Genomic DNA, 26,570 nt, shown 5'->3' with positions numbered 1-26,570 from the left:
GTGTCAAAGGCAGGGAGCGGAGGGCTGGGGCTCAAGGAGGGAGTGTGTGGGTGAGGGTCAGACGGGGGCCAGCGTGTCATAGGAGCTCACTAAATACACATTCCCCTGCCCCCGTTCCTCTCAGTGTTGGGGCTGGAAGAAGAGAAGCCTGAGGCCCGAGTGGGACCCTAGAATTAAGATTCCCGAGTGGGGCAGGTTTGGGTGGTGAGAGGTGGAGGTCACTGGGGATGAGGTGGGTTGGGGCCTGCAGTGCTGGGGTGCTGGGTGGTCACCCACATGACCAGTGGCACCCCCAGGATGAGGCAGGAAAGGGGGTAGGGTAGGGCCGGGGAGGACATGGGTCCCTGATCTGGGTCCCTAGGCCCCAGAGCGTTGGTCAGGAGGGCAGGAAGGGGTAGGTCAGGCCAAGGGCCCACAGCCACATTCTCTGAAGGTACCAGATCATGCACCGGGGCCAGGTGGCTAGACCTGGGGCTGGGGGAGGGACGAAGGGCCCTATCCTGACCCCACCCAGCTGACCAACCCCTCTCTTCTTTTCCCCATCAGCCTGATTTTTGGGGCAATGACCATCGTGACCGGCATCATCGGGGTCATCGTGGGGGCAGAGGCTGCAAGGAGATACAAGAAAGTCAACCCGAGGGCTGAGCCCCTCATCTGTGCGTCCAGCCTGCTTGCCACAGCCCCCTGCCTCTACCTGGCTCTCGTCCTGGCCCCGACCACCCTCCTGGCCTCCTATGTGAGTGACAGTGAGGGTCCCTGGGGAGGTGGGGTGGGCTGGGGACTCCTGTTCATACAGACTCACGCCGTGCCAGGTCCTTACGTACATCATGTTGATCCCTCCTTCCGGTTAGAGCTTGTTAGCCCCATTTCACAGATGAGTAAACAGAGGCTTGCCAAAAGTTACACAGAGAGGAAGGGGCAGAACTGGAATATGAACCTAAGTCTTTCTGACTCTGAAGCGCGTCTTCTGAGCCCCTGGCTAATGTGTTGATTTCAGATAATGGGACTCATTTATTCCCAGGGCATGTTGTGAGCTCAGGAAGAAAAAGGGTAATTCTCCCCAGCTCACAGAAGAGGAAAGCGAGGCCCCGAGCAGTCACAGCCAATTCAGACACTGCTTTAAGGGTGACAATCATGACAATATCCAATTTTCCAAATCCACATCCCATCATATCCTTCATGTGCGTCAGGCTCCGGCTACACCAGTGACACGGGCGCTCACACCCCCCAGCCTTTGCTTGGGTCCCTTCCCTGCAGTAAGGGCACCATTTCCTCTTCTGTGCCTCCGGAATCCTCCTCCAAAAGCCTTCCCAGATCACTCTGTCCCCGTGTCGGAATTCACATTCCAGCTTGGGCTCAGCCCATGTTTGGGTCCCACCAAGCATTGAGGTTTATGGGGCTGTGTCCTCAGGCGGGAGCCCAAAGGGCAGGACCGGGTCCCAAGAAGCTCTGTGTGCACAGTGTCCCTGGCTCCCACAGCCCCAGCCCTGCCTGTCCCCCCAGAAGGGAGGGGGCCACTGCGTGTGGGAAGGTGGCTCCAGTCCAGCCCTAACCAGATGGGCTGGAGCTCCCCTCCCTGCCCCTGTTCCGAGACCCTGGCCCTGTCGCCGTAGACACGGCTGCCTTGCACACGTGTACCGGGCTCGCTGAGCAGGCTGGATTAGGAAAGCAAATTCACAATGGCTTTGTTGTCCCCCCACCAGCGTGGGTGGGTTTCCCACCTGTGACCAGCTCCCACAGCTTTTCCAGCCACACTCTGAGCTTAAAAGTCTGGTCCCATTGAAATCAGACCTTCGGCTCTGCTTCCAAATAAAGCTTCTATCCGGGACCAGACAATTGCGCGTGACAGAAGGGGAGCTGTAGCCTGTTCCGTTCTCCTTGTCCCTATTTCTGTCCCTCATCCTCGACGCTGCTCCTTCCCTGAGATTCTGACCCCCGCGGGGCTGAGCAGGTGAGGCAGGATGGCTGGAAACGGGCCAAGTATTACCTGTGTCTGGAGTTGTTCTTGCTATCGGGGCCCTCCTTGTGGCTGATGCCCTGATGCTGGGCGTGGGGACACTTCTCAGGGTGTTTTGGGGCCTCTGGCCCTGGCTTTTGTGTTGCCCAATTCCTTGATGCAGGGGTTGCCTTTCCGGCTGGGCCCTCCTGCCCGGGCAGGCAGTGCTGTGGGGGTCCCCTCTCATGACTGTCCTGCTGCCCTCCACGGTGGCCATTGGACCCCCTGGGCTCCCACGGCTGCCCTCTCCCTGCACCCCGGCACTGCAGACTGCTCCATCTGCCGCTCCTGCCCTCAGACTTCCCCAGGGGGGTCAGGCCCCAGGGTCCATGCCCCTGGATGCCAGACGACACGCGTCTGGGTGCCCTGAGGATGCCCTCTGTGAATACCCCTCAGTCCACCCTGGCATAGGAGGGTCAGCAATTAGCAGGTGTCCAGCCACAAAGAAACGCCGCCTTCCTTCCTGGCGTGCACTGCCTTCTCTGTGGGGGCCACCTGAGTCCCCTCACTCAGCTTAAGAGAGGGAATCGTTCCATAAATCGCGCAGCCCGGCTCTCCAGCCTTCGCTGTGCAAGCTGGCAGGGGCCTCAAGGGACAGCTCCCTCTCTCTCGCCAAGTCCTGAAGGTGTGTCTGGCGCCTCTCTCAAGGTGTGGGCGCTGCTCACCCGCTGTCCTCAGCCTTGGGCTTCAGCGGAAATTCCTGGAGACGAGAAAAGTCCTGTTACCATTTCCTTTTGCACATCCTCCTATGTCGTCCTCACGACACTTTGAGGAGAAGGTTTTTCTCATCCCACTTGACAGATTGGAAAACTGAGGCCCAGAGACAGCAACAGACAAATGTGGGACAGACAAAACTCCAGTTCAGCTCTGAAGACCCCAAAGTCTGTGTCCTTTTGCCACAGTGACCCTAGTCACCCCGTGGGAGAGAAACAGAGCCTGGCGTACTCCGGTGCTAATAGATGCCTTAATGCCTATCGGCTGGGGGAGCAGAGGAGTGACCGGGGCCACCACTCCGGCTGGCGGGGGCTGAGGGGCCTGACCTTGCAGGGAGGCTGAAGCCCAGGCAGATGGAGGCCCCGGCGAAAGTCTGTCCTGCACCAGCCGGCTGGGGCTGGGGACCCCCCACCAGGTCCGCTTCTGCCACTGCTCTGGTTGGCTCTGGGAGGTGGCTCCTTGGCTGTGTTTCGGGGACACAGCTGCCCCCCCACCCTGCAGCCTGGCGCATCTCCAGAGCTGGATGGCTCATCGAGAAGTGACATTGCATCTTGGCTGACAAAGCCAGCTTGAGAAACTCTTCTCTGGGCCTACCCCAGGGCTAGGGGACGAGAAGGTGGCAGGATGGCAGGCAGGGCCAGGACGCGTCCATCCTCCAGCGCTGAGAAGCTGCTGGGCCTGGCATGGTATCCAGCAGCGCTGAGCCCTGTGGCCAGAACTCCAGCCCCTCACAGGTGGTGCAGGTCCCACCCCTGTCCCCACGGCTCTGTCTGTGCCTCTGTGATCCACACGGATGCTCTGAGATGACCTGAGATTTGGGCTCTGCTCCTCTTCCCTTAACATCTCCCACATCCACCCTCTCCTCCCGCCCCTCTGCCCTGCCGGGCTCAGGCCTTGCTGGTTTCCCCAGGCCTGTTCCCGGAGCCACCTCCCCGCTCTCCTTGCCTTCCCGCTCACCTACCACAATCTGTTCTCCGCACACTGCCAGAGTGAGCTTGCTGATGCCATGGACCTTCCCTGCTCAAAAGCCTTGCGTGACTCCCTGGTGCCTCTGGAGCCAGGTCCAGCTCCTCATCCTGGCATTCAGAGCCCCTCATGAACTGCCCTGACAACCTTAGGGGCCTTATCCCTCACAGCAGTCCTGCCATGCAGGACCCCTCCTCGTTCCTAGGATGTACCCCGTACTTCCCCTCCCTCTGTTCCACCCCCACCCCCTTCTCCATATGCCCAACTCATTCTGGGCCTTCAAGGGCCAGCGTGACGCCATCTCTCTGCGGAGCCCTCCCTGCGTGCTGGGCCTGGCCCTCTCTCCCTCCCATCCTTAGCGCTCTCTTCCTTGGGTCCCGGTTATTTTTGCTCTGAGTTCTCTCAGCCCCATCTGTGAGCGTAGCCGGGCCCAGGTCTGGTCCCAATCTTTCTCAGCGCTCCAGCCCGAAGCACAGTGTCAGGCCCACGGGGGTGCGGTGGGGGTGAATCTTGCCGAGTGAAGTGTTGAGTGACAAGTTATCTGCATTCATTTGTTCCTTCAGTAAATATTTACTGAGTGCCAATTGAGTGGCAAGCTAGTTGAAATGCTGCAGATATAGCAGTGCATAGAACAGACCAAAATATTTCTGTCCTCAGGGAACTCACATTCTAGTTGGGGGACACAGACAACAAGCAAGATACATAAGCAAAGTTCACAGTATTTCTGATTATAATAAATGCTTAGGAGAAAAGTAGAGTTGGGAGGGGAAATAGGGAGTGTGTGAATGTTGGAGGGAGAGAGCTGCAATTTTATGTAGTGTGGTCATTGTTGAATGGAGACCTGTAGGAGGTAAAGGAGTGAATTCTGTGGATATTTGGGGGAACAGTGTTCCAGTGAGAGGGAACAGCAGCTGTAAAGGCTCAGAGTCAGGAGTGTGTCGGGTGGGTTTGAAGAACAGCAAGGAAGCCACTGTGGTTAGTGCAGACAGAGAATGGGGAGAGGGAGGTGAGGACAGAGATGATGGATGCCGGATCACGGAGGGCCTTGGGGGCATTGGGTAGAACTACCTTTTACTGAGAGTGAGACAGGGTTTTAGTCTAAGAAGCGGGAGATCTGGCTTTTGTCTTGTATGTCTACCGAGATGATCATGTGGCATTGTCCTTTTACTATATTCCTGTATGTGTTGCATTGACTGATATTTTATGTTTAACTGACCTTGCACTCCCGGGATATATTCTCCCTTGGTCTCGATTGTGCTGGACTTGACTTGGTAGTACTGTGTTGAGGATTTTTGCATCTATATTCACAGGGGATACTGGTCTGCAGGTTTCTTGTGGTGACTTTGCCCGGTTTTGGTATTAGGGTAATGGCTTCAGAATGAGTTGGCCAGTGTTCCTTCCTCTTTTGTCTTTGGGAAGAGTTTATGAGGAATTTGTTAATTCATCTTTCAATGTTTGGTAGAATTCACCAGTGAAGCCATCTGGTTCTGGGCTTTTGTTTGTGGTAAGTTTTTTGATTCCTAAACTCAATATTTACTTGTTATAGGTCAATTCGGATTTTCTATTTCTTCTTGAGTCAGTTTCGGGTGTTTCTGTCTGTCCAGGAATCTGTACGTTTAGTCTAGGTTAATCTAATTTGTTGGCACACAGTTTATAATATTTCCTTATAATCCTTTTAGTTTCTGTGAGGTTGGTAGTAATGTGTTCTCTTTCACTGAGTCTTTTATTCTTGGTCATTTAAACTAAAGGTTTGTTAGTTTTGCTGATCTTTTCAAAGAACGAACTTTTTGGTTTCATTGATTTTTCTCAGTTGTTTTTCTATTATTGGCTTATGTTTAATAGAATCACTCTGGCTGCTCTCCCGGGAATGGACCTGGGGCAAGGGCAAAGGTAGAGGCTGTCACTAGAATGCAGGTGAGAAATGAGGGGAAGGGGCTTGGACCAGAGTGGCAGCAGTGGGGGTGGTGAGAGGTGGGTGCATTACAGACCTATTTTGAAGGTAGAGTTGTCAGAATTTCCTGATGGGTTCCATGCAGAGTATGAGAGAAAGAGGAGTCAGAGATGAGTTCTAGGATACTGGCCTCAGCAGCTGGAAGGAGGGAGAGGCTGTTAACTGAGATAGGAAAGTGAGCCGGAGCAGCGGGTGTTTGGGGGGAAGATCAACAGCTTGGTTTTGTACATTCTGAGTTTGCGGGGGAGGTTGACATCCAAGAGGAGGTGTTAGCAGAGAATTGGATACAAGAGACTGAAGTCCAGGGAACTTAGCATCATCCCTAATACTTCAGTGGGGGGGGACTGGCTACAGTCCACCACGATGGATGTCATTAGGTTTTGGGGAACTCAGGGGTCAGCATTAGAAAGGGTGTCCAAAGGGGGCTGAGGAATTGGCTCTTGTTGGGCTTCAAGATGGGAACAGTCACTTTATCCTCTTCCATCCCCCCCCCATCCATCGATCCATCACTTCCCTTCTCAGAAACCAGGAATCAAAGACTTTCTTGCACTATCTCTGCTGCTGAAGGAGCAAGTCCTGGAAGATAGGCTCTGTGCTCTGCTTGGGAAGGGCCCATGGGAGGGTGGGCATGCGTGCTAGTGTGTGCTGGTGTGCACACATCTAAGTGTGAATGTATTCAGGTCTGTGAATACGAGTGTGTATATGTGTGCTTTTGTAGGTATACATCTTGAGTACATGTATATTCATGCTAAATGCATATTATGTGCACATGCATATTCATGTTAATTTGTGTACCTATATGTGCGTGGTGTGCATGACTGAGTCCACGTGTGCTGTTCTGTATACTCGTCTGTGCATGAGGGTGCACGTACACGTGTTTCAGGGCATGCAGATGATTGCGTGGGATGTGCACGCACATGTGTATCTGTGGCCGAGTATAGCTGTTCTCCTGCTACTTTTGTGGCTATAACTGCATTGTGTGGGAAGGAGGGGGTTTTGGCAGCACAGTGTGTTTGCTCCCAGATTTCCCGAAGTAGGGGCCAAATTGTGCTGCCTGTTTCAAAGAAATGAGGTTTTCTGAGCTTATAAAGTCTGGTCTGGGGCCTTCCCTGGGGGAGCCCAGGCCCTGTGGCCACCTGCAGGCGCAGAGGGTTCCATCTCTTCCATCTTTCCAGTCCTCTTGGCAAGGGAAGTGGACTTCCCGGCTGTTAATTAGGGTCCAGACACACACGCAGCAGGTCTTGGCTTGCACCCCCTTCCTTGGCCTTCTTCCCAGAGCTGCTGCCCTTCAGAGGAGAAGGGGTTTGTGTTCAGAGGAGGGACTGAGCCAGAGGTAGGGGCTCCACCATCGCTGATCCGGGGGGCTGGAGGATGTGGCTGAACGTCGGCAATCCCCCCTTGGGTGGGCTCTGTGGTCACGATGCAGGGGCAGGAGCCGGGTGTGGGAGAAAGCGTGCAGTGAGGTGTCTGAAAGAGCTGGACGTCATTCCCGCTTCTTTCCTTGCTGGCTGTGTGACCTAGGGCAAGATCTCCACCTTGCTCAGCCTCAGTTTCTCAGCTATAAAATGGGAGTGTTACTAACTAGAAACCTCTTGGTTTCATTGAGCAGATAAATGAACTTCTGAGCCAGTTCTAGTTAGGTACCAAAACTAAGGATAGGTGAACAAAACTTAGTGGCTTAAAAGAACAGAAACATTTCCTTTGCTCGCAAATTTGCAGTCTGAGCAAGGCTCAGGAGCGAGAGGGGATGACTTGTCTGTTTTCCACTTGGTGTTAGCTAGGCAGGATGGGGGGGATGGATCATCAAAGGCTGGGGCTGTCTGGCGGTTGATGCTGGCTACTGGCTGAGACCTAAGCTGGAGCTATTGGCTGAACACCTGCCCCCGGCCTCTCCACATGGCTGGGCTTCCTCACGACATGGTGGCCAGGTTCCAAGGAACATCCTGAGACAGAGCCAGGTGAAGCTGTATTGCCTTTTATGACCTACCCTTGAAAGTTATCCTTGAAAGTTACACTTTTGCTGCATTCTATTCTTTGCGTGGGCCACAACTTCCCGCTCAGATGAAAGGGGTGAGGAAATGGACTCCATCTTTTGATGGGAGGATCCGTGATCTGAGAGAGCATGTGGGATTGGAAATATTGCCGTGGCTGTCTTTGGAGAATACAATCGGCCATGGTCCCTGGGGGCTCCTCCTCCACTGTGCCCTGGGTCCTGCTGACGTCTGCAATTGGAGGGAGGAGTGTCTGTGCAACGGCTGCAAAGCCCCCCCGGTGTGGGTCTCTAGTTCCGTGCTGCTCTTCTGCTTTCACAGGTGAGAAAACTGGGGGGCAATTGCTCACCCTCGGAGCCCTGCTTGGCCTCTTGGGCCGTCCACATACTCATCAAATGTTTCCTGTGTACCAGACACAGTTCCAGGCACTGGGGTACAGCATTGAACAAAACAGACACAAATATTTATGTAATAAACACATAAGATGAATACTGGTTGAGCGTCCCTCATCTGAAATGCTGGGGACCAGAAGTGTTTCAAATTTCAGAATTTTTCAGGCTTTGGAATATTTGCATAGTACTTACTGGCTGAGCATCCCTAATCCGAAAACCCAAAATCCAAAATGCTCCAATGAGCATTTCCTTTGAGCATCACATCAGTGCTCAGAAAGTTTCAAATTTAGAGCATTTCGGATTTCAGATTTTCGGATTAGGGATCCTCAACCTGTAGCATGTTCGGTGGGGATGAGTTCTGCGGAGAGTAACAGAGCAGGCAAAGGGGACAAGGAGAGCAGTGGGGGCAGTGCCAGGTGTTGGGGGGGGCTTGCCGAGATGGTGACGCTGCAGTAGCCACCAGACGCAAGTGACAGCAGGAGCTGTGCACAAGTAAGGTGAGGCGGGAAGAGCCCTCCGTGCGGGGGCGACAGCCAGTGCCGAGGCCCTGGGGGAGAGTGTGTGGCTGGTGTGTTTGAGGAAAGGTGGCCGAACGGGCTGAGCCGGGAAGAGCAGAGGAGATGAGGTCATAGGAGCCGGCGATGGGGGCGTGGGGTGCAGATCGTATAGGGCCTTGTATGTCTGTGGCTTTGGCTTCAAATGTGAGTGAAAGGGGAAACCATTAGAAGGTGTCTAGCACACAAAAGAAATGATCTGACTTATGGTTTGTATCAGGCATCTATTGCTGCATAACAAATCACCCCAAAACTAGTGTCTTAAAACAACAATTCACTATTTCTTAGGATTCTATGGCTTGGCTGGATGTCCCCTCCACTGGTTTTGCCTATGTTCACTCATGTGGCCGCCTTCCCCTGGGCGATCAGCTGGGCTGGAGTGTTCCCGCTGGCCTTGCTCAAGTCAGGCTGTCAGCTGGGTCCCCTCAGTTCTTCTCCATACGGCTGCTCATTTTCCACTAGGCTAGACCAGCCTCCTTACATGGTGGTCTTGGGGGAGTGTTCTAAGACAGCAAAAGTGGAAATTGCAAAGTCCCTTAAGGTCCAGGCCAGGAACTCAAACAGCATCACTTCTGCCTTATTTTGTTGGTCAAAGCAAGGTGTAGGGCCAGTCCAGGTTCCCCGTGGGAGGGGACCAGGTGCAAAGATGTGAGTATCAAGAGGCATAATTAGCTTGGGCCATTTTGTGGTTGTGGCCCACGTGGTTTAACAGGAGCTCTCTGGCTGCTGTGTTGAGGGTAGAATGGAAGAGAGCAAAGGCAGGACAGGAGAGCAATCAGGAGGTTTCCCAACGATACAGGCAAGAGATGGTTGTGGCCCGGACTTTGGTAGTTATGGAGGAAGTGTGGAGAAGAGATCATATTCTGGGTATATTTTGGAAGTAAAATCAACAGGATTTCCTGACAAATTGGGTGTGAAGTGTGAAAGAAAGGGAGGAGTTGAGGGTGACTCCAGGGTTTTTGGCCTGAGCAACTTGAAGGAAGCATGGAGTGGCTGCATACTGAGATGGGGAAGATGGAGCGAGGGGCGGGGTTTTTTTTGGAGAGGGTGAGATTACGAGTTCCATGTTAGACTTGTTAAATTTGAGATGCCGCTTAGGACTCTGGACATGTTAAGAGACAGTTGGGGCCAGGCGAAGTGGCTCACACCTGTAATCCAGGAGTTCAAGAGCAGCCTGAGCAAGAGGGAGACCCTGTCTCTACTAAAAATAGAAAAAATTAGCCAGGCATGGTGGCTTGCGCCTGTAGTCCCAGCTACTTGGGAGGCTGAGGCAGGAGGATCACTTGAGCTCAGGAGTTTGAGGTTGCTGTGATGCCGCCACGGGACTCTGTCTCAATAAATAAATAAATAAATAAATAAATAAATAAATAAATAAATAAATAAATAAATAAATAAAGAGAGGCGGTTGGGTATATATGAGTCTGGAGTTCAGTAGAGAGGTCTAGGCTGGTTATTTAAAGCCCTGAGACTGAATGAGGTCACCAAGGGAGTGAACATAGATGGAAAAGGGGAGACCTGAGAATTGGAGGCATTCCACACTTCGGGGTGTGATGTGTAATGCCACCAGTAATGTCCAAGGCTGGGACCAACAATTCAATCTAGCACACTGTGTCAAATGCCTTTTTTTTTTTTTTGAGACAGGATCTTGCTCTGTTGCCTGGGCTGGAGTGTAGTAGTGTGATCATAGCTCACTACAGCCTGGAACTCCTGGGCTCAAGCTGTCCTCCTACCTCAGCCTAGTTCTAGCTCTGTCCAGCCTCAAATGACTTTTATAATTTTATGTGGAGGACACTGAAAAACACAAGCAAAGGCAGAAAAACACAAAAAGGAAAATCACAGTTATTCATATTGTCACCTTCAAGAAGTAACTACTCTTGGCTGGGCATAGTGGCTCATGCCTGTAATCCTATCACTTTGGAGGGCTGAGGTGGGAAGATTGCTTGAGGCCGAGAGTTCGAGACTAGCCTGTGCAACAAAGAGGGACCTCTTAAAAAAATAGCCGGCGTGGTGGCACATGCCTGTAGTCCCAACTACTCAGGAGGCTGACGGAGGAGGATTGCTTGAGCCCAGAAATTCGAGGCTGCAGTGAGCTATGATTGTGCCACTGCTTTCTAGCTTAGGCGACAGAGTGAGGCCCTGTCTCACACACACACAAAACAAAACAAAACAAAACAAAAAACCAAAAAAACAAGAAAACAAACTACTCTTAGCGTCTTGGCCTATTTGCTTCCACATCTGTTATTTAATTAGGCGACCATCATTCTATATGTGTCCTCTCTGTATACATACACAAACTTATGGTTAGTTAGAAATATTTTTATTAAACTGAGGTCATGTAATAGTGTAATTTTTAAAACCAGATTTATTGAGATATAAGCCATATATCATACAATTGACCTATTTAAAGTGTGGAAATCAATGGTTTTCAGGATATTCACAGAGTTGTGCTACCTTCACCACAATCAGTTTTAGAACATTTTCATCACTCCAGAAAGAACCTTCAGTCGCTCCTCATTTCCCCCAGTCTCTCTCTCCCCAGCCCTGACCCCCACCACCAGCCCTGGCCCCAGGCAGCTACTAAATCTATAGATTTGCCTATCCTGGACATTTCATATAAATAGAATCATAATATTTTCAATTACCTTGTTTGAATCTATCTGAAGAAATTGAAGTAAAATCAAAGGAATTAAGTTTGAATGGATTGCAAAACTTTGGACTCACTGATGAATCCTAGCTAGAAAAGAGGACACCAGCCTCGTTATACCCCTTCTCCCCCTTCCTTCCCCAGCCTCCTGATTTTTGTCAGTTATATTATTATTTTTACATTTTCCTAGATTTGAAACATTCACAGTCTGTTCTTGAAGAATAATCCTTGCAGTTGTTTAATAGTTGCCCCATATTTAAATAGATTCAATACTTATTATCAGTCTGTTTATACGGATTCTGCACTCCTGAGTTGTTTATTTTGCTTCAACTCATAACTGGGTAGATTTTGTGGTTAAGCAGTTTTTTCACCTCCTCCCCCCCACCCCTGCAAAAGGTGAGAGAGTTTGTATTCCTTTGGTTCATTCATGTTTGAGATTGTCTTCCCTTCTTTGATTCTTTACTTGAACAACATCATATTGGGTGAAATATTCCTGGGTCACCTTTTCTTTTCCTCAGCACTTTGCAAACATTTGCTCGGTTGTCTTCTGTTATCAAATATAGCTATGGACAATAACATTAGCTTGATTTTTTTTTTTTTTTTGAGACAAAGTCTTGCTTTGTTGCCTGGACTAGAGTGCCATGGGATCAACCTAGCTCACAGCAACCTCAAACTCCTGGGCTTAAGCAATCCTACTGCCTCAGCCTCCTGAGTAGCTGGGACTACAGGCATGTGCCACCATGCCCAGCTAATTTTATCTATATATATTTTTAGTTGGCCAGATAATTTCTTTCTATTTTTAATAGAGATGGGGTCTCGCTCTTGCTCAGGCTCGTGTCGAACTCCTGAGCTCAAATGATCCTCCGGTCTCGGCCTCCCAGAGTGCTAGGATTACAGGCATGAGCCACCGCGCCCGGCCACATTAGCTTGATTTTTAAAAATCCTTAATGCTGATTCATCTGGATACCTGAAGATTTCATGACTTATTCTTGAAATTCAAAATATCAGCTGGTGTACTAGTCATCTGTTGTTGTGTAACAAATCACCCCAACACTGAGCAGTTTAAAGCAACACACCTTTGTGTTCTCACTGGTTATGTGGACCATGAAATCCAGGCATAGCTTAGCTGGGTCTTATGCTTCATGGTCTCTCAGAAAGCTGCAATTAAGGTGTTGGGCCTGTGGTCTCATCTGAAGGTTCAGCTAGGGAAGAATCTGCTTCCAAGCTCACTCAGTGGTTGCAGGCAACATTCAGATCCTTGGATTGATGGGCTCAGTTCCTTGCTGGCTGTTGGCTCAATTCTGCTCTCAGTCCCTTGTCACGTGGGCCTCTATCGCACCATGACTCGCTTCATCAAAGTGTGCAGGCTGAGACGACAATAAAAGAGCCTATTGAAGGAAGTCACTTATATGACCTAATCACAGAAGTGATACACCATCACTTTTGCTACATTCTACTCACTAGAAGCCAGTCACTAGGTCCAGCCCCAGAGGAGAGTACAAGGAGCCACGTCGGGAGCTGCTTACTCCAGTTAGGCTATGTCAAAATGTTAAATATTCCATATCATACCCAAATTTCCTCATTACCATGTTCTTCCGATCTGTGGAATCACCATTGAGTAACCCCTTCCCCATTTCTCTCTTTGAATATTTCTTATGTTTACTTGTCCAGTTTTTCACTTGGTTGGATCATGTTCAGGGCTGGGACTAGGGTGAGGCCAGCAAGACATCCAGGGGGCAAGATGGTAGGAGGCACTGCTTTCATTCCTGGGGACCGACCTGTCCTTCCTTGTGCAACCCGGAGAGGGACCTGTTTGTGCCCTGGTGCCTTCTTTCCTGGCTCAGCCCCAGCCCCAGTTGTAGTGCTTCCGTCTTCTCCATCACTTGCTTCTCTCTAAATACTGTATTCTCGTTGTCTTTTTTTTTTTTGAGACAGAGTCTCGCTGTGTTGCCCAGGCTAGAGTGAGTGCCGTGGCGTCAGCCTAGCTCACAGCAACCTCAAACTCCTGGGCTTAAGCGATCCTCCTGCTTCAGCCTCCCAAGTAGCTGGGACTACAGGCATGTGCTACCATGCCCGGCTAATTTTTTTCTATACATATTTTTAGCTGTCCATATAATTTCTTTCTATTTTTAGTAGAGACGGGGTCTCACTCTTGCTCAGGCTGGTCTCGAACTCCTGACCTCAAGCGATCCACCCGCCTCGGCCTCCCAGAGTGCTAGGATTACAGGCGTGAGCCACCGCGCCCGGCCCTCATTGTCTTTTCAAAAATCACCAGTAAGAGCATCTCAAGCCTTTTCTCTATATCAGCAATTCTGCTTTCATTGGTGCCTATTCTGTTTGTAGCTATTTTTAATTTATTTGTTCTGTAATTTATTTGTTTAATTTATTTTGCTCCCCCATTTCTTTCCTTAGGTCTGTGATTTCCCTTTCTGTCTCATCCGATGGGATGTTCATTTCATCCTTGAGCTCTTTCTTTATTGAATTAATATTCTTATCATATTGTTTTGTACTTTGAAGCAAAATAAGGAATGTCCTGCTCCTTCTCTGATCATCTATTTTCTAGGTTGGGTTCTTTTTCTTCCCTCCCTCCCTCGTTTCTCCCTTTTCTACAGCATGTTTCCATAGTTCTCATGCTGAATGCCTCCCCCTAATGAGGTGTGGGCACCTCTGCTCAGACATTGAATTTGCTTTAAAAAAAAAATATATATATATATGTATATTTTGGTAGAGATGGGGTGTTGCTATGTTGCCCAGGCAACTCTCAAACTCCTGCCCTCAAGCAATCCCCTCCCCTCAGCCTCCCAAAGTACTGGGATTACAGGCTTGAGCCACTGTGCTTCTGAATTTGCTTTGATTTAGTGTGGTGTGGGTGACTCTTGTCCTTGGCTCTCTTCCTGCCTTCTTGGTGACCATTCTTTTTTCCAAAGGGGCTGTAGTTTGAGTTGAGCATTAGGCTCTCCAGACTTTTCTGTCACCTGAGGAAATTGCAGGGCTCAGGGAGGCAGTGAAGAGTCTTTGTTAGAACACCTGGGCCCTGCCCTGTCTTCTGGGATTCAGGTAAATGCTCTATAATAGGGTTCATGCTACATAATTACTGGGTGCATCCACCTCTGAGATGGGGGCCGCCCTGGGGCCTTGAGTGATGCCAGCGACTGCTGTCATTATTCACCTCCCCCACTTTTACCCCTCTCTCCCTGCTGACTCTCAGTAAAGACGCCTACTCTGTTCATTTCCCTCTGGATCTGGGGGTTTTTGGTGAATGGCTTTGGGGACCGGGGCTGAGAAGGGCTAGACTCCCTGTTCCAGAATCCTCTGCTTTTTTGCTTGGCTGCCAATATTTAATGTTTATTTCATTAGATTTTGTTCTTCTCTTTGGTGAAAAACAATTTTTTCCTGACTTAGTATTTTTTGCTTCTGGGGGAGAGGAAAGTCTATGATACAATTTCTTTTTTTTTTTTCTTAGATAAGAGTCTTGCTGTGTTGCCCCAGCTAGGGTACAGTGGCATCCTCATAGCTCACTGCAACCTCAAGCTCCTGGGCTCCAGCACCGGCTAATTTCTCTATTTTTTGTAGAGATGGGGTCTCGCTATGTTGCTCAGGCTAGTCTTGAACTCTTGGCCTCAAGTGATCCTCCTGCCTTGGTCTCTGAAAGTGCTAGGATTACAGGTGTGAGCTACCTACCGCACCCGGCCTATGATGCAATCCCAATCTTTCATCTTTGCCCAGGAGTCAACCCAGTGACCTTTAAGGCCCCTTCTAGCCCAAACTTGATCGTAACCCTGAGTTCTCTTCTTGCCAAGGAGAGGTATGGCCAGAACCACAGAGAACAGAGCCAGTGTGGCTGTCACTGAGGCCTTTATAGCCGGGAGGGGATGCTGCCCTTCGCAGCCTTGAAGACTCCTCAGTGAGGACCCGGGATGGAGGCCTGGTGTCCTCCCTGTTTGGTGCCCACAGTGGAGCTTGCGAGGTGGTTGGCAGGGATCAGCCAGGATGTCTGTCCCCCATATCTGGGGTCACGGTCAGCCAAGGATTCAGAGGACGGCTGTCGGATCTGTTCTCCAGTCGCTGGGGTGGCACAGAAAGCTGGGCTGTGGGAGGTCCCTGGCTCTGGGGAGCTTTCCTGCCACTTCTGTGACTCGGCCCGGCCCCTGGGGGGCTTCTTGGATGAGCCTTTTTCTCTTGCTTTCTAGGCTGGAGTAACCAGGCCCTACCAGGAGCTGCCTCAGATGGCCTGAGAGAGGCCACCCCCCTTGCTCTCAGGCTCCCTCCCAAGATCTAGCAGGTGTCTCTTCTTGGACGGGCAGCACAGCCCACCAGAGAGCCCACAGTCTCAGCTGAATTCTCCAGGAGGACAGCAGAGTTTTGCTCCCTTCACTGCCTCACTCCCCACCTGTCTGCCCACCAGGTTGCTGGGCTGCTGCCGGCCCCTGGAAGCCAGGCGGTGCCCTTGTGCCCCGATCCCAGTCCTTGCAATTACAGGTTGGCAGGCCCAGGGGCAAAGTGTGCCAGCCAGTGCGGCAGCTTGCTGGCGGCCAGTCTGTGTCCTGGGGCCCGTGTCCTGACTGCTCAGCCATGCTGGGTGGGGAGTTGGTCTGTGAGGGAGGAGGAGTGGGTCTCAGCTCTGCCCCAGGCACTGCGGGCCCGTGGGGGACGTTTGCTTTCTTCCTTCTTGGTGGGGCCTAGAAACCGTTCTTTGCAGTTGGGAGATCAGTTACTGCCCAGTTGGGAGACTGAGATGGACCAAGTTTGAAGATACTGCCCCTCCCACCACTCAGGTGACCCCTCCCTCTTTGCTCCCTCCCCAGGCCCACGTGTATGTGCAGGTGTACACGGGAGAGGTGTGCATGTGTGGAGTATGAGTGTGTACATGCTCACATGCATGTATGTGCACGTGTGAGGGCACAGACATGTTTGGGTACATGCATGGGTACATAAGTTGCTGTGCCTATTATAAGACCACAAGTATGCATGGGTACGTGCTAGGCTGTTAGTCAGCAAGTCCATCCCAGCAGGCCTGTGCCAGTCATTTACAGCCCTGGTCGGTTTGGTTGGTGCCCTTGCCACATGTTTTGATATTTTTTTTAAGGTGAGAGAGTGAGGATGGGGGTTCAGTTTCTTTTTTGTTGTTGTTGACAGAGTCTCACTCTGTCACCCTGGTTAGAGTGCAGTGGCATCATGACAGCTCACTGCAACCTCCAACTCCTGGGCTGAAGTGATCCTCCTGCCTCAGCCTCCTGAGTAGCTGGGACTACACGTGTGTGCCATGATGCCCAGCTAATTTTTTTATTTTAAGTAGAGATGGGGTCTTGCTCTTGCTCAGGCTGGTCTTGAACTCCTGAGCTCAAGGGATCCTCCCACCTCGGCCTCCCAGAGCGCTAGGATTACAGGTGTGAGCACCGGGCCATGTTTTGATATTTTGAATGGCATCCCTGCATATGTATGTACTTGTAGTTTGAGTGCTCTTTGTGTGTGTGCCAAGTTGTGAGTGTCCATGTACGTGTGCACATGTGTGAGTGTGCACGTGTATTTAAGCTCGTGCGCATGTATGTGCAGCCTCAAGTAGGCGTGCTTGTGTGGTTGCATGTGTATGTGAGCACATGTCCGTGTGTGACAGTGTGAGCATGGGTGTGTGTGTGTGTGTGCGCCTCACTGGCCAGGGGTGACCAAGGCCAGGGATATTCATCATCCCTGCCCCAGCTGGAGGGGGAAATCCTCTTGGTCTGAAAAGGCAAAGGCCAGGGCTGAGGGGCTCCGTGTTTCTCAGGCTCCGGGCGGTGTTCCCAGGCCCTGTGGCCCGGGGGAGCTACGTCAGTTTGCAGGGCAGCATGCACAGCCTCTGAGGACACACGGACAGAGTCAGATTTCCCTTTTGGAAGTCCCCTCTGGGGCTGGTGCTGGGAGGATGGCGGGGCCTGGGAAACTGGGGAGGAGGTACGAGAGGGGAGGCCTGGGCCAGGCCAGCAGCAGAGGGCTGAGGAGGAGGAAGGTTTGAGGACACTTAGGATGCAGAATGGAAAAGACCAGTGACTGGAGGGGTGTGAGGGTGAGCAAGGCAGGTAGGATCCCCCTCCCCCTGGCATCTGGCATGGGTGACAGGGGGCAAGGAGCCGTCCCTGAGCCAGAGAAGAGCGGCTCTGGCAGTTTGTCCAGCCACACAGGGCAGGAACAGCGGTGTGAGGAGATGGGGAGAGGATGAGTTTGGTCACCTGGTCAGTGTGAAGTGCCTGTGGGCCTGCAAGAGAGGGTGTCCAGGAGAGGCCTGGGACTGCAGGGATGAGACACCATGTAGCTTTGAGCAGTCAGCTACACTCTACAAACTGGGGCCCTTTTGCTTGTGTGTTCGTTTTACTTTCTAACTGTGGAGCCCAAGCCTGCATCGGTCATGGGAGCCACTGAACCCCAGGGCGCAGTTGGCGCCGGCCTGTGCATGGCGCTGGGGCGCAGCGAGGTTACCAGCCTATGAGCAGCGGCTGTCGGTGCTGGAGGAGCCTGGCGCAGTCTCTGGGCCACCCCAGCGTCATACAGTTGAAACCAAGGCCCAGGGGCAGCGGCCTCCCCAGGGTCAGCCAGGCAGGGTGGGGCCGGGGCCCGTGCACCCCGGGAGGTCACACGCCTTTGCTGCAGAGCCGCTCCTTGAGCTGAGGCGGCCCAGGCCGCTGCCTCGGGAGACTGTAATTACGGGATTAGAAGGCGGCCTCTCCCCAGCCGGGCCCTTTGCCCCTCAAAGCCGCCAAGTGGAGACGAGGATTTGGTGGCGCAGTGCCGGTTTCCAGGTGTGTCTGAGGAAACCTGGCATCCTCGGGTGGCGGGTTCAGCCTGAAAGGCCCCATTGTGGCTGCAGCCTCCCTCTGACAGGCTCTATTTTGGGGTCGGGATCCACCCTGCTCCAGCTGGAGGAAGGAAAAGGTGTATTTCAGTATGTCCTGAGGGCGCCTGGCCGCATGGCTTGGGGGCTGCCTGTACTGTGCGGGGAGGGGACGCAGGGAGGGGACGCAGGGGCAAGCCGCAGGTGTGAGGAGAGGAGAGGGCTTCGCACAGGTGCAGCTGGCCCAGAAGGAGTCACGGGGAGGGCGGGTATGAGTCGGGCACGGCTTTCATGTGGCCCCAGGGGGCCGGCTGGCAGACCCTGCTAAGCTGGAATGTAGGTCTGCGGCCACCCGGCCCCGCCCGAGGCCTGCCTGCCAGCAACTTCCTGATTCCCAGCCCTGTGGGGGCCTGAGGGAGACCCACCCTGCCCTCAAGGGCCTCCCCGGTCGGTGCCAGGGGCCAGGGCCCGCAGCCGCAGGAGTTCGGTCAGACTGAGAGAACACACCGTGGCCTCCCTGGCCTGCCCGGCCCTCCCTGCACCAGAGCTGGGCCGGGTCCTGCTCCGCCCAGCGTGTGGGCACATTCCAGCCTCTTGCCTCTGCTCACGTGGGGCCTCGGCCTGGCCTGGGCTTGTGGCTCTTCTGGGCCATCCCGATCCCAACCATCCTTCAGAGCTCTGCCCAGTGCCACCTCCCCCGCCCCCCGCCGGGGACCCCTGCCCATCCTGGACTTTCCTCTGATTCCCCAGTGCCAGCGTCACCAGGTGCTGTGGCCGCTGGAGGCTCTCGGGGCCTTCTCCACAATGGCCTCTTCACCCTCACCTTGCACAGGCCACTGGGGAGAGAGGCTCCCCAAGAAGTGGCTTGATGCGTGTCCTTGGGCCTGAGCTTCCTCATCTGTGAAATGGGTGGAATGACATCTGCCGTATCATGTCCCCTGACCCGCGGGGTTAGACAGGGTGACGGGAGTGGACATACTCAGTGCGTACACAGCAGGTGTTCGGGCAGTGGTCCTCTGGTCCCGCTGCCCCGGGGCTCGCAGGCCTCCGAACATCAGGCCTGTGGGTGTCCCAGGCACAGCCCCGTGATTCCAGGAATGACTAATTCCACCCCGGCAATAAGCTCTTGGAAGCTCTGAAAAATGAGACTTTTTTTCCCCCTCTTTCTTCTCGCTGCTTCATTAAACTCTTCATGAGTGAGGGGAATGGAGATTGTCCTAATCCCTTGGCACGAGGTGGGGAGGTTCAGGGCCTGTGGCCACTGGAGGCTGTCGGGAGCAGGGCAGGGGGTGGGTGCTGGACGGGGGCCGGAAGCCTCGTGTTCTGGGCTGGCTTCGCCCTGGGCCAGCTGCTGACCTCAGACAAATCCTGGCCTTGACCGGGCTCAGTTTCACTGTCTGAACAATGGGTGTGCGAGGCCTTGCTCACTGCCCCACGCTGCTCTAGGGGTCTGGGATGGGGACGCGCAGGGAGGGGCCATTTGTGGGGTGCCTGGGTCTGGCAGCCTGGCTGGCACACAGGAGGGGCCTTATCGGTGTATGGAGGCCTGAGGGGAGGACATAAGGGGTGGGCAAGCTCCGAGTAGCCTTCTGGCCTTTGTCTTCTCACAGTCTGTTTCCTCACCTTTAAAAGTGGCCTGGGAGTCCTGGCTTCCTTCTCCCAGCGCCCAGTGGGTGACTCCAGGGGCTGGGTGCTCACCTCTGGGGCATGGCTGCTGGCCTGGCCCCAGCTGGTACTGTCTACCCACCTTGAGGCTGCCAGATGTGGAGAAACTGTTTCAGACTTTGCTCACCCCAGTAAGTGTGGTGATGCCTTCCTCCCCGGAGCCCGTCTGTCCTGTCCCCAGCTGGGAAGAGACAGTGAGGTCTGGGGAGCCTCACTCCGGCCGCCCTCTGTCCACAGGTGTTCCTGGCCCTTGGGGAGCTGCTCCTGTCCTGCAACTGGGCAGTGGTTGCTGACATCCTGCTGGTAGGTGTGGGAGTCTGGGCGGGGGGCTGGTCCTGGGGGCAGCTGGAGTCTGTCCAGCTCAGGATTGGACCTCTGCTGCTGAGCAGCTTGGGGGCTGGGGGGCTTCAAAGGCCATTCAGTAGAGGATCAAGGTCATTGAACAGCTACCTTGGACCAGAGGCCTCTCTGACACTCTCAAACATCTCCTCTGACCATCATGCCCATTCTGCAGATGAGCAAATGGAGGTTCAGAGAGGGCAGGTGCCTGGGCCAAGATTACACAGCACCAAGGCACGGAGCCAGGACTGGATCCTGGGCTCTGTGACTCCCAGGGCTCCTTCCCTCCCTCTCTCTTTGCCACTCTGTTTCTCGGCAAAGTCTCCGTGGCCTCCACTCTGGGCATGCACATGGGAATGCTGGACTTTGGGGCAATGGCCACTGAGGACAGTTGAGTCCAGCCCGCCACGCAAGGGGCTGGCTCGGCCTGTAATGAGACCTGACGCTGTCCTGACCACAGGACTTTGCTGTGCCCAGAGTCCAGCATGGCCCCTCCCTGAGCCTCACACCCTTTGTCCCTCCTCCCTTCCCCCTTCTGGGAGACACACAGGGAAGGACTTTGAACACTGTGATGGGCTGTGCCCTTGTAGGTGACACAGGGTCCCAGGCCTGGGAGCACGCTGAGAGCCCTCCCGCTACCTCCTGGCAGCCTGGCACAGTCCAGTGTTGGGCACAAGGGAACCAGAGCAGCCTGGCAATGGGCCGGGAGCTGTCCCAAGGGCAGTTTAGTGCTGGGGCATGAGCCTAGAATCAGGAAACAGACCCGGCTTTCAGCCCTGGTCCTGCCACTTACAAGCTGTGTGACCTTAGGCAAGTCACTGTGTGTCTCTGAGCCTCAGTTTCCCTGTGTGGAAAATGCGGGTGACAACAGTACCTATCTCATGGATTGTTGGGAGGGGAAATGAGATTACTCATGTGAAGCTTTGCCCAGGGCCTGGCACAGAGAATGCTGGCGAGGATTCTCAGTGACCCAGTGTCCCACCTTCTCATCTTTTAGCCCCCAAAGAAATCCTGGTGCCCTAGAATCTGAGTTTGAAAGGCTATGGGGATGTGTAGCCAATGAGTCAACAAGTCTTCCTTGAATAACACTGTTGATAGGATGCTCACTCCCTGTCGGGATGTCTGCCCGCCCCCCGTCCTGGGCGGCCCTGGCTTTGGCTCCTGGGTGAGTGTGTCAGCCCCTCCCTTCAGACAGGAGACGGGCTCCAGCCCACACTCAGCCACAGAGCTGCCGAATGGCCTTGGGCCTCAGTTTCCCAGTCTATAAAAAGGGGTAGTCACAACCTGCCGGGTGGGGCGAGGAAGCAGCCTGCAGGAAAGCCCTCAGCAAACGGGAGAGCACTGGCACGTGTTTCCGCTTGTGGGATTGTCCGCTTTTAGACGCAGGGAGATTAACATTCCCCCTCCCCAACATAGCTTGTTCTCTCTCAGGCGGTTCCAAGGGAGCTGAACCTGCCCCCTGCAGCGTCCTCCGCCTGCCCCCTGCTGCGCGACTCCCTTTTCCACATGACAGCCCCACAGATATGTGAAGATTGCGCCTGTGTCCCCCCAGTGTCTATGTTTGCAAGAATGATTAACCTGGCAGAGCCGGGCTCTCTGTAGAACTGAGAGGAGGGGTGGGAGGGGGAAAAGGGAGGTGGTGGAGAGGGGAGCTAGGAGCCGGCCAGCTGGATAGTTTGACCCGTCTGGGGAGCTGGCTGGATCCAGCCCACCCCCGGGCTCCCTGTGGTTCTTTTCTGGCTTGGTACCTCCAGCTCCCAAAGCTGAGCAAGGCCCACCACCCCAGCTAGGCTTCTTGCCGCCCACTCCCTGCCATCCTGGAGCCCCTTGACCAAAGCTTGGCTGTCTGCACTTTGGAGGTTGGAGCTAGACCAGTGCTTGCAGCCCTTGGAGTTCGGTTCCCCCCCGGGTTGCTGTTTCCCAGGGAAGAGGCAGGTGGTGGGGACCCCTTCTGTGCAGTGGAGGGGCAGAGGCCAGTTTGGAGCAGGGAGGGGCGGCAGTGGGAGGGGAAGGAGGACCTGGAGTGTGGACAGCTCCCTCAAGGAGCTGTGTTGACAAGAGAGGAGAAGATGGTGGTGGCAGTTGGCAGAAGGTCAGGGGAAGCTGGCGTTGCTGTGCGAGAGTTGGGGCCAGGCAGCCTCCAGGGGACAGGGAGGGGAGAATGGTGGAGAGAGAGCCCCTGGGGCTGGTGAGCAGGGGGTGGGATCCAGGGCTGTGGGTGGAAGTAGCCTCGGTGCAAAGCAGGGGCAGGAAGTGTGTGGGGACAGGGGTGTGCCACGGGAAGGTCCCCTTTGCTGGCCTGCACTTGTTCCTGAGGCAGGAGATGAGCTTCCCTTTGGGCAGGGGCCCGAGGGTCTGAGGAGGCCTGGGGTGTGTGTGTGCAGGGAGCTAAGGAGAGGGGGACGGTCAGGTGAACAGCTCTGGGCTGCAAAGGAAGCCCAGAGGGGCTAACAGGAAAACAGGTGTGGGGACTGCAGGTCTCTGGGAGGTCGGAGCCTGCGGGTGGGTCAGAGCCTAGGTGTGAGGTCTCTGCAGCCGGCCGTCTGCATCCACTCCCAGCCTGGCCACTCATTAGCTGTGTGACCCTGGCTAGGTGAATGAGACTCTCTGGGCCTTGGTTTTTCCAGTTGCACAGTAGGTGGGGTGGTAACCTACCAGTTACGCCCCAGGCTTTAAGAATGAAATGAGCTAACACTGGCATCATGCATATTCCTAAGTGGGGGATGTGGGGGCCCTTCCTCAGCCCCCACATCAGTCCTGCCATAGGATACTGCTCCTCTGATGCCTTATCCACAAGGGGAGAATCCAGATTCTCTCTGGAAGAGGGACCTCAGGGGCTCTCTGGTCCAGTGGCTCTCAAGCTTCATTGTGCATAAGAATCAGGTTTGGGGGAGCGTGTTACAAGTCAGATTCCAGGCCCTCTGTCCCGAGTCCGATTCAGTGGGTCTGTGCTGGGGTCCAGGGATCTGCACTTCTAATGAACTTCCCAACAGCCCCTTCTGTTGATGACGATGGTCTGGCTCAGTCACACAGCCAAGCCTCACCTCTGGCAGCCTCCCCCTGGCACGGCTGGGCCTTGGAGGGTCCGGCTCCCTGTAAGCCTGAGCTCCCTCCCTCCCCAAACCTGCTCCTGGGGTCTGCAGCTCCCTGCCAACCCTGCTGCCTGCCTGGGCCCCACCTGGGGTGGCCCAGAGCCAGCTCACCTCACTCCCCAGCGTGGGGAGCAGAGCCGAGGGGAGCCCACGCCCTCTTTCTCAGGCCTGTCCTCTGGGGTTCTGGAATCCAGCCAGCGGGCGCTCACCCACCTCCTCAGCAGATTTCCCCAAACTCCCTTGGAGGCTTGTCCCCTCCCTGTTCTCCCTCTGCTCAGCCTCTGCCCCCCAGGTAGCCATCTGCTCGCTTATCTGTCCCGCCCTGCCAGGGGGCTGGTGCCCGGGCTGAGCTTGGAGCCCAGGGGGCTGCAGGAGTCTGCACCTGGTGGCTGCTGCTCAGACTTTCTGCAAGCCCTTGGCTGGCTGGCGCTGGTTTTGCCCGGGGCTATAAAGGGAACAGCTCTTCTAAGAAGGGAGAGCCAAAAACAGAGGTGTTTTTGTCTCAGAATAGAGTAAGCCTGGATTTTTGGGAACCCAAAAGCCTCTTATTTCTAAAATTACCCCCTGGGCTCTCCAGCTGCTGCTGGGCCCCCTGGCTGTATGCGGATAATGGGGACCCAGGACAGGCTGGGGGAGACCCTCCTCTCCTGTCACCAGCAGCAGCAGGTGGCCTGGGCCCAGCAGGTTGGGGTTCCTGAGAGGGGAGGAGGGGGCTAGCCTGCCTGGACCTTATTCTAGGGGTCCAAGCAGCCTCAGCTTCCGTGTGGATCTTTTTGGACATTCAGGGCCCTCCCTCCAGGAAGCCCTACCTGTCTCCCCAGAGCCACCCGTGAGTAATCACATAATTATGGGGTGAGAAGGAAGTCTTTGGAAGGTGCAAAGCTGTGGTCAGTTCCTCCTCAGGGCTGTTGGCAGGTCCCAGTGGTGGGCAAGAGGCCCAGCTTCCCTCAACGCCTGGACAGAGTGGACAGTGACCTGGGACCAGCTGGTCACCCACAGTGACTCCTGCCGCTCTGCCCTGCCCAGCACAATCCTGCGCCTGGTGTTCTGGAATCCAGAGATGACGTCCCTGGCTCCTGCCTCTATACCTTTGCTTACACGGTCCCAGCCTCTCTGCCGGCTACTGATTACTCTTCCACCCATTTGCAGAGCTAGCAATGAACTTGTCCTCTTTATCTTTCTCTCCATTTTCTAAATGTCCTATTACAAACACATAAATATCGCTAGAAACACCAGCTCCTCCTTGCCCACAACAGCAGAGTGGTCAAAAGGCCAGGCCCTGCGGGGAGAAGGCCCGGACTGGATCTCAGCCCTGCTATTTCCTGGCCCGGTGACCACCCTGGGCAAGTCACTTACCACCACACCCCCCACCCTCCCTGTGGAGGTTTTTCTCATCTGTGAAATGCAGGTGATAATCACATCTCCCTCAAGGGTTGTTCAAGTTGATATATAAAATGCATACAGGAAGCATTCAATAAATGTTGGCAATTATTATCATTATTGATTGTTGTTAGCTCAGATCATGGGCGCCTAGGTCTTGAGGATGAGGCTCCAGGGTGGGAGGTTCCCCTGCGGCTACCCTGTTGGGACGGTGTGGCCACGTGGTCTCTGCTCAAACCCCCTCCCCCTGCCTCCCTCCCCTCCCTTGCTTTGGCCCCCGCTTCTGGCAGGATTTCTCCTGAGACCAGCCTCCCAGATGGTTCTAATCGACTTATTTGGTTGGCAAACTTTCAGCTAGTCCCCTCTGTGCTTTGTGTCTTGCTATACCCCAGTGACCCCAAGAGAAATTAGACAGGGCTTTGCTGCCTACACAGTGTAGGGAATAAGGGGAGGTAGAAAACGAGAGGACCCCTTCCAGTCTGGGGGACATGTGTTCACTCAGGGGTGTACCCAGAGGCTGTGGGAGCTCAGGGCAGGTACTTGAACTCTGAGAAGGCTTCACGGAGGAGGTGGCCCAAAGGTAAGTCCTAAATGGCAAATAGAGCTGCTCCAGCTGGACCAGAGAGGGGAAAGCACATCGGGCAGGAGGCACAGCAAGTTCAAGTGCTTCAGTTGATGTTATTTCAGTCTGGTGTCCACAGGAAGCCTCCAGGTACCCGATGAATAATGGTAATGAACATAACCCTTGAAGGAGGGATGTTATTATCCCCATTTGGGGATGAGGAGACTGAGGCAGAAAAGGTGAAGCAACTTGCCCAGAGTCACACAGCTCGTGGTGGGAGATCTGCTTTGGACCCCAGACAGTCTGACTCCAAAGAATTCATGTTCTTAACCTCCTCGGCCTCTTCCCCGGAGTCTCGGCCTCTCCAGCAAGGCTGCCTTTGGTCTCTGCCCAGCGGGGCCTGATGTTCCCGAGAGAAGGACTGAGCCCTCTGTGCCGTCCCTGCCCAAGAGCCCCCACATGCAGACACTTGCTGTGCATCCCCTCTTCACCCCGCCCGCCTGCACGGCTGCCTCCCAGGCCCCTGAGCTGGCCACTCCCTGTTGTCACAGCCATGCCCCGTCCGTTCCCAGTTCAACAGCAAACTCTCGAGAGGGTGGCCTGATCAGGGGCCTTGGCACCCCATTCTTGGGGCCCCCGGGAGCTTCATGAGCCTCAGATGGGCCTGATGTTCTGGGAGGGGCTTCAGGCCTTGGGGGCTGTTGACTCCCCTCCTGTCCTACTCACTGGCCAGCCTGTCACACCCCCAGGCAGGCCCTCGGCGGGCAGGGAGCAGGAGGTGGGTATGCCCTCACTTGGGGTGCCCCGGTGCTCCTGTGTTTTGCAGTCCGTGGTGGTGCCCAGGTGCCGGGGGACAGCAGAGGCGCTTCAGATCACAGTGGGTCACCTACTGGGAGACGCCAGCAGCCCCTATCTCATAGGACTTGTAAGGCGTGTCCGATCGTGTGGGGTGGGGAGGGCCTGGGGGGGCACTGCACTCGCTGAGGCCTGGGGGCTGGCCTGGTGGGCCTGGCAGACCCCCCACCTCCTCCGCAGATCTCTAGTACCCTGCGGGCTGGGCGCCCCGACTCCTACCTGCAGCGCTTTCTCAGCCTGCAGCAGAGCTTCCTGTGCTGCGTCTTCGTCATCGCCCTGGGCGGCAGCTGCTTCCTGCTGACGGCACTGTACCTGGAGAGAGACCAGATCCAGGCCTGGCATCTTGGCACAGGTACCCCCACCCCTTGCATTAGGCCACGTCCAAGCCCTTATAGAAACTGACAGTCTAGTGAGCAGAGACAAAACAGAGAGAGAAAAAGTGAAAGATACAGCATGTTTGAGGTGATGAGCGCTATGGAGAGACATAAAACAGGAAGGAGGGGAGAGAGGGACAAGTGGGGACAGGTTGCAATATTTAATAGGGTGATCATAGGGAGAGCCCCACTGCACAGGTGCCACTGGAGCAAAGATCTGGGGGAAGTGAGGAGTGAGCCGTGCAGCTGTCTGGGGGAAGGTGCTCCTGGCAGAGGGAACAGCCAGTGCA

General features: G+C 54.4%; 1 protein-coding gene across 2 annotated transcripts in view; it reads left to right on the top strand.

The window, feature by feature from the left end:
- SPNS3 (sphingolipid transporter 3 (putative)) overlaps positions 1-26,570 on the top strand; it is a 44,067-nt gene that overhangs the window by 16,639 nt on the left and 858 nt on the right. For both annotated transcript variants that reach the window (XM_045526040.1, XM_045526039.1), the window contains 4 exons: positions 547-736; positions 19,916-19,981; positions 25,878-25,976; positions 26,087-26,258. In XM_045526040.1, the coding sequence (XP_045381996.1) occupies positions 547-736; positions 19,916-19,981; positions 25,878-25,976; positions 26,087-26,258 (527 nt within the window). The remainder of the gene's footprint in view (positions 1-546; positions 737-19,915; positions 19,982-25,877; positions 25,977-26,086; positions 26,259-26,570) is intronic.

Source organism: Lemur catta, chromosome 15 (assembly GCF_020740605.2).
Source record: "Lemur catta isolate mLemCat1 chromosome 15, mLemCat1.pri, whole genome shotgun sequence".
NCBI lineage: Eukaryota > Metazoa > Chordata > Mammalia > Primates > Lemuridae > Lemur > Lemur catta.
Note: the sequence above shows the minus strand (reverse complement) of the source record. Positions and strands in the feature narration are given on the sequence as shown.